Source organism: Aspergillus ruber (assembly GCF_000600275.1).
Source record: "Aspergillus ruber CBS 135680 unplaced genomic scaffold scaffold00054, whole genome shotgun sequence".
In the NCBI taxonomy this organism is placed as follows: domain Eukaryota; kingdom Fungi; phylum Ascomycota; class Eurotiomycetes; order Eurotiales; family Aspergillaceae; genus Aspergillus; species Aspergillus ruber.
In genome coordinates, this window is record NW_024467350.1 from 19,292 (window position 1) to 31,099 (window position 11,808).

General features: G+C 47.0%; 4 protein-coding genes across 4 annotated transcripts; 2 read left to right on the plus strand and 2 right to left on the minus strand.

Moving 5' to 3' along the window:
* The first annotated feature begins 138 nt into the window (after positions 1-138).
* EURHEDRAFT_417607 (putative L-serine dehydratase) lies at positions 139-1,804 on the plus strand. Its single transcript, XM_040783241.1, has 3 exons — positions 139-426; positions 486-539; positions 614-1,804. Exons 1-3 carry the CDS (start codon positions 335-337, stop codon positions 1,575-1,577), a joined length of 1,110 nt encoding a protein of 369 aa, XP_040633943.1. The 5' UTR covers positions 139-334; the 3' UTR covers positions 1,578-1,804.
* Positions 1,805-5,848: 4,044 nt separating this feature from the next.
* On the plus strand, positions 5,849-6,330 carry EURHEDRAFT_417608 (uncharacterized protein). The gene has a single exon (XM_040783242.1). It carries the CDS (start codon positions 5,916-5,918, stop codon positions 6,108-6,110), a length of 195 nt encoding a protein of 64 aa, XP_040633944.1. The 5' UTR covers positions 5,849-5,915; the 3' UTR covers positions 6,111-6,330.
* Positions 6,321-7,722, minus strand: crmD (putative copper transporter crmD). Its single transcript, XM_040778310.1, has 2 exons — positions 6,723-7,722; positions 6,321-6,661 (listed from the first exon to the last, which is right to left on the minus strand). Exons 1-2 carry the CDS (start codon positions 7,289-7,291, stop codon positions 6,532-6,534), a joined length of 699 nt encoding a protein of 232 aa, XP_040633945.1. The 5' UTR covers positions 7,292-7,722; the 3' UTR covers positions 6,321-6,531.
* Positions 7,723-7,866: 144 nt separating this feature from the next.
* Positions 7,867-9,267, minus strand: EURHEDRAFT_417609 (CBD9-like protein). The gene is made up of 3 exons (XM_040783243.1): positions 8,983-9,267; positions 8,749-8,927; positions 7,867-8,697 (listed from the first exon to the last, which is right to left on the minus strand). The coding sequence occupies exons 1-3, from the start codon at positions 9,029-9,031 to the stop codon at positions 8,155-8,157; spliced, it is 771 nt and encodes a 256-aa protein (XP_040633946.1). The 5' UTR covers positions 9,032-9,267; the 3' UTR covers positions 7,867-8,154.
* Positions 9,268-11,808: the final 2,541 nt, after the last annotated feature.

Genomic DNA, 11,808 nt, shown 5'->3' on the forward strand with positions numbered 1-11,808 from the left:
CTAATGTTAGTGGGTCATGTGATTTAGCGGGACTCGGTAAGGGGGCTCCGGGGCCCTCCGAGCGCTAAAGCGGGGCCCTCCGACCTACGACCTCGCATATATGGCAGATTGCAGACCCACTCCACACCCACTCCACGCCTGCAATGAGCCAAATGTCAAATGAAGGGCGTCGGCAAGATCGGGCCCTATAGCTCCTAACAAAGTTTTCTATCTTGTGCCCCCCAATATAAATTGCTGATTATCCTAGTGGCCAAGTTTAGATACGTCGCGGATTTTCTGGACGGCCAAGAAGATTTTATTAGGAAGTTTTACGTTTTCCTCGAATCGCTTGAAAATGGGCCATTCCGATTCAGAACATGAATTGAAGAAACCCTGGATTGAAACGCCTTTGATCGAGTCTACGACACTTTCAAAGGCTGCCGGATGGTAAGATTGGGCTTTTGTTTTCACTAAATAAAGTTCCGGACACTTAAGAGTAAATATAGTAGAATTTTCCTTAAGTTAGAGTCGTTCCAACCTTCTGGCTCGTTCAAATCACGGTGAGTTCGGCATTCCAAGAACCCATGTTGCAGCTTGTCGAAAGAGGTCTGATACAGAATCGAAACTGGTTCAGGGGTATTGGAAACTTGATCCTCACATCTTTTTTTGATCCATCAAACAATGGCAGAACCCTTCATTTTTTCAGCTCCTCGGCAGGCAATGCAGGGCTCGCAGCAGTCATAGCCGCTCGGGATCTTGGTTGTTCCTGCACTGTTGTTGTGCCCCTTAGCGCGAAGCCTATGATGATCAAAAAAATACGCGCTGCAGGGGCTTCGGATGTTATCCGCCATGGCGCCAGTTGGTTCGAAGCTGATGCGTATCTACGGGAGAATTTCATCGAAAATGAAGACAGCAAGTCAGATCCCTTGGTCAGGAACATTTATGTCCCACCATTCGATCACCATGACATCTGGCAAGGTGCAGGGACTCTGGTTGATGAAATAATTAAGCATTTACCTCCAAGGCACTACGGCAAAACCGATACCTATTGTTCGTTCCCGGCAGATGCAATTGTTTGCAGCGTTGGTGGTGGTGGTCTTTTGAACGGGATTATCGACGGCCTTGAGAGGAATTTGCCAGCCCATCAACCAACAACGCTTCCCAAGAAAACGGTGAAGAAAGTTCGAATTCTCGCTGTTGAAACAGCTGGGGCAGATTCGCTGGCGCATTCGCTACGCAAGGGCTATTTGCAATCTATACCTGCAGTTACATCGCAGGCAATCACCCTAGGCGCGCTCTGCGTGGCACAGCAGACGCTGAAAAACGTGCAATCCCCTCCGCCCGGTATCGAAGTCACTAGTACTGTGGGTACCGACGCTGATGCTGCGATGGGAGTTGTGCGTTTGTGTGATGAGCTGCGGTTGGAGGTCGAGCTGGCTTGCGGAATAAGTGTCCAAGTTGGGTTAGATAGGCTAAGGGAAGTCATGCCAGACCTAACACCGGATAGTCGAATTGTGATCATTGTTTGCGGAGGAAATGATGTTACTCCTGAAATGATTACAGATTACCGCCAGAAGCTTGAGGATGGTTGGCAATAAAATACGACTGGAAGCGATGTGTGAAAAAGCTGATGTTCGAACTGGTTGGTGGAAGGTCATGGATCACCTACTCTCCTGGTCAGAGCCATCTGTATATTGACGCTTGAGGGTAATGAAACAACAGTATTAGATACAATTTCAGAAGGGGTTCCAAAATTTTGCCAACCTCATCACGGCCATAGGCTCAAGACTAAATCTTAAAACGGGATAAAAGAAAGAAATCCCATTGTCGCCTGACTAGAGCCGTAAATACGGAGAGATTATTGCTCGCTTCACACAAAGTTGGGTAGGAAAAAGAAGAAGCCGAGCACCACATGAAATAGTCGTAACATTATGGAATTTCAAACGCAAACAAGAAAATGAAGTAGATGGTGTCTTCGTGCCATAGGGACCCCGATTGCATTTTCCCCATGTGTGCGAAATTCCTATTCTCAGGCTGTTTCACGCTGCTCTTGTACTCCATATATCTCTGAAGAGATCTGTGAAAGAGCTGGAAATCTATCTCCATGAACATCCTCGAGACATTATAAGCTATGCTGTGAACTGTTCGGTTCCAGTGTCCGCTGGAGTTTCCTTGGAGCGATGCGAACACGATCGGAAAAATTGTTTGCACATTATTGGTGATATATAGGCAGAAGATCTCATGGTTTCAGAAACCAAGAGCACGTTCGGCAACCTGGAAATGCGGGCTGCTGATACACTTGGCCAATTGAATGAACAGAGGGCGTGGACGCGTGGGGAGACCAATTCAACATGTCCACACAGCCATCGCGGCCCTGGGGTTCTTCTTGACTTCCTCGTCAAAAGACAAGTATTAACACCGGACGCCATGAGAAGGTGAGAATCCATCGTCCTGAAAGCTGGCGGCGGTGCTCTCATCCAGCGTGCTCGCTGGAGTCTATGTTCGGGGTATTTGGACGTTGGTGAGATTCTAGCAACATCGGTCAGTGCTACAATGATAACACGATCATCTTAAACACCATATAGCCTTGGGCTAGCTATTGTTGCCCTGGGGCTGTCCATAGCCTGCTTCCTCCCTGAGGCACTAGATGGGCAAAGTATCCAACCGCATACAGATAAGAATCAGGTCTCCTTGATCAATCAACTACAGCAGCACACCCGGCAGTTCAATCGTTTGACGCATTTCCTGTGGATGGGGAATACCTGCTGGCGCTTTTCATGTTTCTAACAAGCAGTCTCAATCGCCAGACAACCTCACTTTGCTGCAGTACTCATCCGCTAGATATGACTGGTTACACCTTAGTTATGCCTCTTGGCGGATCTTCTAGCGGTTCTCTTGGTGGTTTGCTGTTCCAGACCTTGGAACCGGAACCGCACCATTTTGAGGCCTACCAACGGGTTGATTCTTATCCAAGACTACACTAAACTATGGCATACGTCTGTCCACTCTTCCGAGGTTATATTCCGTATTACCAAGAAAGTGGGAGGACTTCCGATTTGATATGTTCATGCAATGTGGGACATACTTTAATAAACTTTTCCTGTAGTTACTACAACGTAGATTGCCCTACAATACTCTGGAGCTCTCAAGCGAACGTACGGTAGAATTAAACTGGAAATCTGAGCATGAAAAAAGGAAAAGAGATAAAGATGCTGGCGAACCATCAACCGCGTTGTGCAGAAAAGAATTTAGAAAGCTCGAATAAATCAAACAATCAGATGGACGAATATTAGCTACTGAATAGCTTCTGTGACCATGCCATTAAAATGGGCACTTCGAATAAACCTTCATTTTCGGTTCCACTTTCTTCCCATACCACTTTCAATTCCACTAAGTCAGCTTACCAGTATTCGCCAAAGATTTTTGAATACCGAAACTCAAGGGGGTGTGTACTCATCTTTTTGCCGCAGGCGTTAGACATCATGTATGGACTAAAGGCGCCTTTCTTTTCTCTATAAGCTGCCCGTCTATGTCAGCTTAGCTTGTATAGGACACAATTGATTACCAGATTCATTCTTAGAATAGGGTCAATAAAATCGGGACTTTTCTTACTTCTGGTGTCGACTAAGATTCCTTTGACGGCTTGTTCTCCTTTCCAGTGTTTCTTGGCCCAGTCTCCAAACTCACCCACTCTGAGCAGGTACTTGGCTACAACTTTGGGAATGATGCACTCATTCGCCGTCTTGGTGAATGTCTTATTACCCCTCTGGATGGCGCAGAAGTCTAATATTTGTAATACCCCATTGTGAATCAAGTATGCATTCCCTCTTGATATTCTCATAATAGGGCATGACTTCATGCTTCAAAGACAGTGGGGGAGAAGTTCTGTGCCACATCCATGTGAGGACGCGGATCACGACCGAGTCAACGTAGTCTTTCACCATATCGTATCGATACCTCATGTCCTGCATCACACCATGTCGCTTTCAGGTAATCGTCAAACAATTTTCCTTCCTTATGAGCGATTTCTATGGTTCCTTCACATTTCGGTGGTATCATCTCTTTGGGAATCTTAATATCGCCAAAAAAAAAAAAAAGCATTCACAATAGGCGTTGCAGCAAGAAAGACAGTTGCTGCAAATGCAAAGCTTGGAAGATGCATCTTGGATAAGAGTTATATGAATCAAAAAGGGTTGCTAATGCTCTGCTGCAGGGTTTCCAATCGAGGAGGGGACTGAAATCAAAATGAAGGTTATAGATGGGCCTTACCTATTATATCGAGCAGAAACTAACTAGTTAACCCCAGCCGTGGTTATTCATCCTATGTATGCGAGAAGTCAATCATTGAGGATCTACTTCAATAAGTTTGGACGATCTACAGATAGTGTGATCCAAGTCAATATTCTATTATGAATAAAACTTGTGTAAATAATGATGATCTAGTAGAGTGCACAGTAACGAGTCGTCTAGATTGGAATAGTCATTCAAGGTTAGTTAAACGTAACGTAACCGGTAAGCGAGTCGGCCATGTAGGCGTAAATAAACTATGGATGGCTCAAAATTAAATGGCAACATTGACTGGGGCAATAAAGAGCCTTGCCAGAAGACTAACAGTAGCACCGGCGCAATCTATTGCAGCTGGTGGGCTTGCAGAAGTGGCTGTATTATACACATTCTTGACTATCAAGACTTCTTGAAATGTTCTTGTGAGTCGTTCCTTGACTCTGATCTGTAATCGTTGAAGCGAACCACTCACTTCTTCCCTTCCAGCCCCCGATTCTTAGTATCTAGAATACCAGGGTTCCTATCTGTCACGGTCTCGGAATAGTAAATACTAATGAAATAATATTTCTATCCAAACTGTTGTAGCCATCGACAAGAATTTCGAATCTAGAGGAGAAAAAGGGAGAGGAAACCCATCTAGATAATACAAGAGTTTTATAGGAGCTGCTCACGACATGGCTGTTGGTTCGAGCAGCAGCGTTTGGATATCAACTGTTGCTGCAATGTCGAGCCGTTATATAAGGGATGTACATGTGAGCCGTCACATCAGCGAACAATCATCCGATTGATTCTCATGTGTCTAGTCAGTGTGACGACTCATATATGACGGCTCAACACTGCAGCAATGAATGATACATCGCAAATGCTGCTACTCAACCATGTCGGCAACAACCTCTATAAAACCCCTTCATTACCTAGATAGATTTCCTCTTCTCTTTTCTTCTCCAGATTCGATATTCTCGTCAATGGTTGCAGTAGTCTAGATAGGAACATTGATTCATTATTATCTACTATTCCGAGCCCGTGACAGTCAGGGGTTTTGAAGCAATTTCTGAAGCAAGACACGCATTGTATTTCAACGTCCTTTGTGGCCTTTGCAGTCAACAACAGCGAGTTTGACCAGCCTAGTGTGGGAGATTGTCTCCAGCTGGGCGCCACACGACGCGTTGGCTTGAGGTGGTCTGGCTGCAGACTCATTATTGCAGTCCCTCAAATTCATGCGAGTTGCTTAGAAGAGTCCATATACCATACTCTTAGCTTCTAGGCGAGAAACTCAGCATATATAACTATGCCACGGGATATCCTAAATCTTCTGCGAAGCAGGTAGCTTAGGATGGGGTTGATATTGATATCCATAGGAACTACAATACACGTAGACAAGAGCTTTTCATAGTGCAAGTGCCTGACCCTCGCGAGGGTGACCCGCGGATGATCAAACAATACTAGATTAGGATTAATCGTTGTTTTTATGCGTACAAATCAGGTAAAGCGTGGGAATTTTATGAAATTTTATGAAAATAAGGGTCAATGAGGGTCTGTGAGGGTCATAAGTACCCGACCCGCGCGATGGGCGGGTCGGGTGGAGGGTTTAAATTCCAGACCCTCATGAGGGTTTGGGCAAGGTCTAAACGTATGGCTACGGTGTAGCTTATATGTGGAATCTGTCGGCCTCGATAATCGGGCCGACTATTAACCTGCGACCTCCACTCTACATCGATATCGAGGGGAAAAGTCTCAGTCGGCACGGAAAGGTATCTCTCTTAACCATGCTCGTTTATCCTGAGAAGGCCTTGAGTGTCCCCACATCATCGACATGCATACACTTGGAAGTGCAGCCTTTTCTATAGTCGGCAGGCCTGCCAAGGGCTTGAAAGAATGTTAATTACCGAGCTCTAGTTATCCAGATCGTACACTGGGCCTCGCTCACTCTATATACTCGTTAAAAAGAATACAGCCTCACCCTTCGCTACGCTCGTCCAAAAGAAATGCATATATATGCTCGCGAAGCGAGCAAAAAAAGAACATACAACAGCCGGGATTCGCTGGTGGTCACCCACCCAACTACTAACCGGCCGGCGTGTGGCTTAAGTACGGCTGAGCAGACGGGAAGCCCTGTTCTCCACACCCTATGGTCGTATGTACTGGTTTTCTGTTTACAATAAAATATAGCCAAATTTACTTGATGGAGGATATAAAATATGAAACACACGAGCAGAAATATACACCGTTCATTCGTTGACACATTTCAGAAACCCATTGTCCAACGCGCTAACCATCATGGCATGCTCCATCCTGCCAACCCGACTGCGCATACTGACCCAGAACCAACTCGCCGACAATAATCCCGCCGATTACCGCACAAAACACCCCAATGTTGAAAGTCATAACAGCTAACATGCTACGAAAAGTTAGGACCCTTGGCTAGGTCATTATCTTCGATCTAAGTGAAAACTTACAGCATATAACCGATCAATGCGCGCGCTCCCTCCAGCAATGAACGGAGACTCCTCCGTCGCCAGTTCCAAGGCTCTCTCGTTGTCCATGTACCAGAGAGTGCACGGAGAAATCGTGCAGTTAATGCTTGTGGGTTTGTGGATCGACCCGAGATAAACTCGTTCCATTGCTCGGAGTGCGCGTGCGAGAAGGATTCCGGTTGGAAGTGGTTGCCGTCGTGGGCGTTGTGACCCTTCACATAGTGCGGGAGAGGACTCGCGTGGTCCTTGGGGATGAAAGGATACCGTCTCGATGCGGGTGGGGGCGCTATTATGGGGACATTGGGGACAAGAGGTGTCTCGATTCTGGCATCGAGTTGAAATTTCAGGACCCCAAGGAAGCGATTGAACAAAGCCAATACAAAGAGAAGGAATAGTGCAAGGAGGTATGAGATCAGCGACGAGGTTCTCCAGCTGTTGAAGAACAGCGTGATATGCGTTCCGGTAGTGAAAATGGCGGGCATTGCCATGCTATGGCCGTGGTCGGGATGCTTCATTTCCATGGTTATGTTCATAGTGCCATGGTCACGGTCCATCTCGTCACGAAAAATGTTGGTTTATACTTGCGTTTCATGTCCGCTGCTTGTTATATATGCCCATCTTGACCTGGCCGGCTCTGATCGTGTCAATGCTAACGGACGGTGTGACTCGGCGCAGTTGAGTTATAAAATGTGCTCAATCCCACGCATATGTTCTGGTCTGTCATATTACCATCTAATAAAAGCATAACAAATAATATACCGTCATTAGAAGCGGGTTTCTATTGGACAATCCTTGCGTATTCAGAGCAAGTCCGTAGTACGGGATCTACTTGTATATTCGTGCAAATATGCTCAAACCATATCAGACTCCCTTTGAAACGCTGCAGGAAAACTATATAGGTTGCGATCAGGCAACTCGAGAAGATGGGACACACTCAGCCCAGTCTTTCGTCCAATGGCTTCACCAAGCATGCGGACCACCATTGCATCTCGCAACGTCATATGGTTCTTCTCCAATTTCCATCGGGCTGCTCATGAAGCGCCGCCGCTGCTACGGCACCGGAAATCGCCTACTAGGTATGTATCCTCACTTTCATTATTGGCTGGTTAACTAAGTCGACCAGGTTCTCCGGTGTTTACTTTTTCAACGCCAACTACTGAGTTTGTTCGTCACAAGTCGGGTGAATATAGCTATTGGGCCACTGTTCATAGACGCGTACATTCTAGCAATTTATTTGATTCATAAAAGCATAACTTGTGTAGCCCGGATTGGATACTATGATACCTTTTAGCTATACCACAACTATAAGCCAAGACTTTCGTGACTAGAGGAGGCGAAATCGCAAGTACTTGGATTACATGAGCAAAGATAAAGATACATATGCCATCTGTGCTCCAAAATTCTCTTGTGACAGAACCTACCCGAATAGTCGACTGCCGAATAGCCGACTGGGAGACGTGACACTGGAGTTGCGGCCCCTTGCGCTGGTGCAGTTGCTAGGAACAGTATGGTTAGCCAGAGCGCGCCATTTATCGTAGGACTCGCTTGCGGCATTTTCCAGCAACGCGGTCCAGGTACCCTGCGAGTCGTGCCGCGCCAGCCTTATTCCATCCGGGCAAGACGGGTTGACCGGCGGTTTGATAGACTGCGCATAACCGAAATCCAACATACTACCACTTGTAGACGCGCTCCCCGTCGTGCCGTTCTGTGACCAGTGCAGACAGTCCTGGCAGTGGAAGGTCAATGAGAAACCCGTTGCATTGACAGCAGACGAGATCTGTGTGACTGTGGCGTTGCCGGTGTAGACTCCAGGCATTTTATATCCAGAGGTAAAGCGTAGGGAGGTTTTAACGTGGCCGCGATCCGGGTATGCAATAAGTAAAGGACTATCCACCATAGAACCGCCCAACGAGATGCCGCACCAGCCGCGGGCTGTCGTGGCATTTTTTGCAGCACAATGCTACTTCAGTTAACTCGCAGCCAATATGCACCGACGTGTAGGGGGCATTACGAGATATCCAATAAACTCTGTGGCATCATCCTCCAGCGCCGTACTTGGGAGAGCCATGCCAAAGGTCAGCCCGGCGGTCCCAGACCTGCCCGGCACGTTCCATGTATCGAAACTGATTCCGGTTTTCGGTTCCTTATAAGTTGTTGGCAGAGGATCCTGGGCAAAACTGCCGGACAGTACTTTGGAGCGTTAGATTATGTGCTATCAGTTATAACCAAGAACGTACTGACGTACATGTACAGGCTGCCACTAGGGCAGCAAAGGTGCGATTCAGCAGCGCCATGATGAGCAAGAATGAGTTATCGAGAAACACTCAGATGCCTTTGAAGCACCGAGGCGTCCAACTGGGGATTATAAGGGAATTGAATCGCCATACTGGACGTGTCAGCATTCCAGCCATGAACCGGTTACAATTCAGTTCCCTTTCATTGGATGCAAGGGGCAGTCGTGTTTCACAAGCATTTTGCAGCATAGCAAGAGCATAATAGCGTTCATTTGAGTGGTTAGAGTTACCAAGTGGTGTCTGCTGAGTTTGCGACAGCTCTGCTAGAGTATCGACGCGAGCGCATGTCGGAGTTACTATTCTGCGGTTATCCTCTTACCCCTTTTGGAAGTAAACAATCTACGTCATCACCGTCGACGCCATCGAGTGTCCCAGTGCAAATTAAAGAAAGAAAATGGAAATGGAGAAGAGTGTAACCATAGTACTAGTGCTATATCAAATTATAGGGTGAAATAACGCGTGGTAGTGGCATTCAGACAAGTTATGGTGTAGCAGTGGTACGTGGCTTCAGGTATATATATATCCTCGTCGATAGTCAACATGCACACAGCAAGCATATGCACACCTTAAAATGACATGCTGCTTGTCTATTTTGGATATCGAGATGCTGAACTCTAATTCTTTACATACTACTGAAATTATGTGCCATGCAAATCGAGGACGTACTCTGTAATCGATACTGTCCGGACTGATTATGTTTGATGGCAGTGTCATAGCACTACCTCGACTATTTTCATGGAAGACGTCTTATGAGAGGCCATCGAAACAGAATTCATAATATACGAATAAGACTATCAACACACCTGACTGTCTACCAACTCTACATAGTACAGAACCGCACTACGGAGCTGAAGGTGCAGTTCAACTAGGACGAATGGCAGCTCCGGAATTTGTACATTTACTACGGAGTACTATTTTGTTCATCTTTGCCAACGACCCCCAGCGTACCTGCAACCTGACCGTGGTTCAAGCAGGTATCTGCCCGTCATCTGAGATGGACAGCTATTCTCGGAAAGTGCACAGTGGACTCGAGGGCGGATTTTACCTGCCACCACGTCGTAAAGTCAACACATAAGTGTAAGGCTGACCAAGTATGCTCGTGTTTCTAAATTGGGATCAAAACCATCGGATAGAACCGGTATAACTAGAAAGCGAATCCGCTTAGTTAGTGGCCCCAAATTTGTCAGCGATATAATTGAAACCGTCGCTAAATCGGAAATAGCCTTGCCGTATCCATTGTGCCTTGAACCAGAGTCGAGCGCATTGACGCTGCATCTAGTGTTAGCTGCATAATTTCATTTAGCTGTTCATAAAATTAACCACCACTCACAAAACTGTAAATTGCGGCGTGGCTTGGTAGCCCGAAGGATCCGATCATCCGATGCTATCCAGTTCCTGAATTAGGTGGCCATCGAGAGTGGAAATGCATAGGATTCGAGCATATGCGGTACAGACATGAGGTTTACAAATGAGAATCTGTGTTAGGAAGAAATATGCGTGGTGGACGAGGAACAATTTTACTCTATGCTGTATTGGGCAGAGTAAATACGGCAGAATAAAGCGGTAGACCCGGTTTCCGCCATCACCGTGTGATTTCACGACATCCTCAGTCTACACCTACAATACAACCCACGACGGGGCCAAATGATGCAGATTGCTCAGAAAATGAAAATTCTCTACGTGCCTTGGCAATGCACCTTGAGCGGGCTTGAAACATGAGGGAACCTGCCTTATTCGGGCCAAAATGGGCGTGGTCTGTTTCAACTGTCATTCCTGCGGCATAGCCTCAGCACCTGCCACCCCCAATGGCCCTCCAAGCACGGTTCAGGAGAGAATTCAGATCGCACGCCGGATTTCCAATGAGTGCAGCTCTTGGCAATGTGGCTATCTCGACTTCGAATGCATCCCAGAGGATTGAAATGGCCCCCAGGTCGGTTCCCACTCTTGCCATTCCCCAATAACACGCCCATACTGATTGATTCCTCATTAGAGTAAAATAAGCTTGCCCCATACTTGGAATCTTGGCTGATCCTGGTGTTCATCCTGCGCGCAGGTACTTCGCGATCCTTGGACCCCAAAGATCAGCCTTTGCTATACAGCATTGCAATGAAGGTGTGCGCCTGGTCAGCCTGGGTCCCAGCTTTGTATACAACTTCAAAACGATGTATGAGAGAGAATGCTCTATAAAAGAGTGTTCAAATCCATCACAGAATTGAATTATCCATCAACAACAATCCCAACTATCTTCTCTACAAAGCTTCCAATTCCAAAGCCTTTCAGCTTTCTACAACTTTTTGCTTTACAGCATCTTCAACTTTACACCAATCTTCATTCAAAATGTATATTGACACTTCCAAGCTCGCCACTGTGGCTCTTGCCACCATCCTCTCTGCCAACTCCGTCATTGGTGCGCCAGTTGGTGGACGCTCTTCCAGCTTGTTGACACGTGACCCCCGCGGCGGCCACCACCACTCTAGCTCTAACTCTGGTGGTTCTACTGGTGAAAGAGTCTCGACTTGGACCGGTGCTTTGTCGGACATCACTGGTATGGGCGCCGACGCTGCGACTATAGCTGAGGCTGCCAACAACCAGAAGCGTTCTCCTCGCGGCCATCATCACTCTAGCTCTTCCACCGGCGAACGGGTCTCGACCTGGACCGGTGCTCTGTCCGACATCACTGGCATGGGCGCCGACGCTGCGACTATAGCTGAGGCTGCCAACAACCAGAAGCGTTCTCCCAAGGGCCACGGGTCTAGCCACGGTGGCTCTTCTTCGGG

Bases quoted from the DNA above. Each gene is read 5' to 3' on its own strand.
- EURHEDRAFT_417607 (XM_040783241.1), top strand. From the start codon at position 335: ATGGGCCATTCCGATTCAGAACATGAATTGAAGAAACCCTGGATTGAA. The intron at 427-485 runs GTAAGATTGGGC...GAGTAAATATAG, and splicing joins CTTTCAAAGGCTGCCGGATG to TAGAATTTTCCTTAAGTTAG. The intron at 540-613 runs GTGAGTTCGGCA...AAACTGGTTCAG, and splicing joins TCTGGCTCGTTCAAATCACG to GGGTATTGGAAACTTGATCC.
- EURHEDRAFT_417608 (XM_040783242.1), top strand. From the start codon at position 5,916: ATGTGGAATCTGTCGGCCTCGATAATCGGGCCGACTATTAACCTGCGA.
- crmD (XM_040778310.1), bottom strand. From the start codon at position 7,291: ATGGACCGTGACCATGGCACTATGAACATAACCATGGAAATGAAGCAT. The intron at 6,662-6,722 runs GCTGTAAGTTTT...AACTTTTCGTAG, and splicing joins CGCGCATTGATCGGTTATAT to CATGTTAGCTGTTATGACTT.
- EURHEDRAFT_417609 (XM_040783243.1), bottom strand. From the start codon at position 9,031: ATGGCGCTGCTGAATCGCACCTTTGCTGCCCTAGTGGCAGCCTGTACA. The intron at 8,928-8,982 runs GTACGTCAGTAC...AACGCTCCAAAG, and splicing joins CCTAGTGGCAGCCTGTACAT to TACTGTCCGGCAGTTTTGCC. The intron at 8,698-8,748 runs GTAATGCCCCCT...TAACTGAAGTAG, and splicing joins CAGAGTTTATTGGATATCTC to CATTGTGCTGCAAAAAATGC.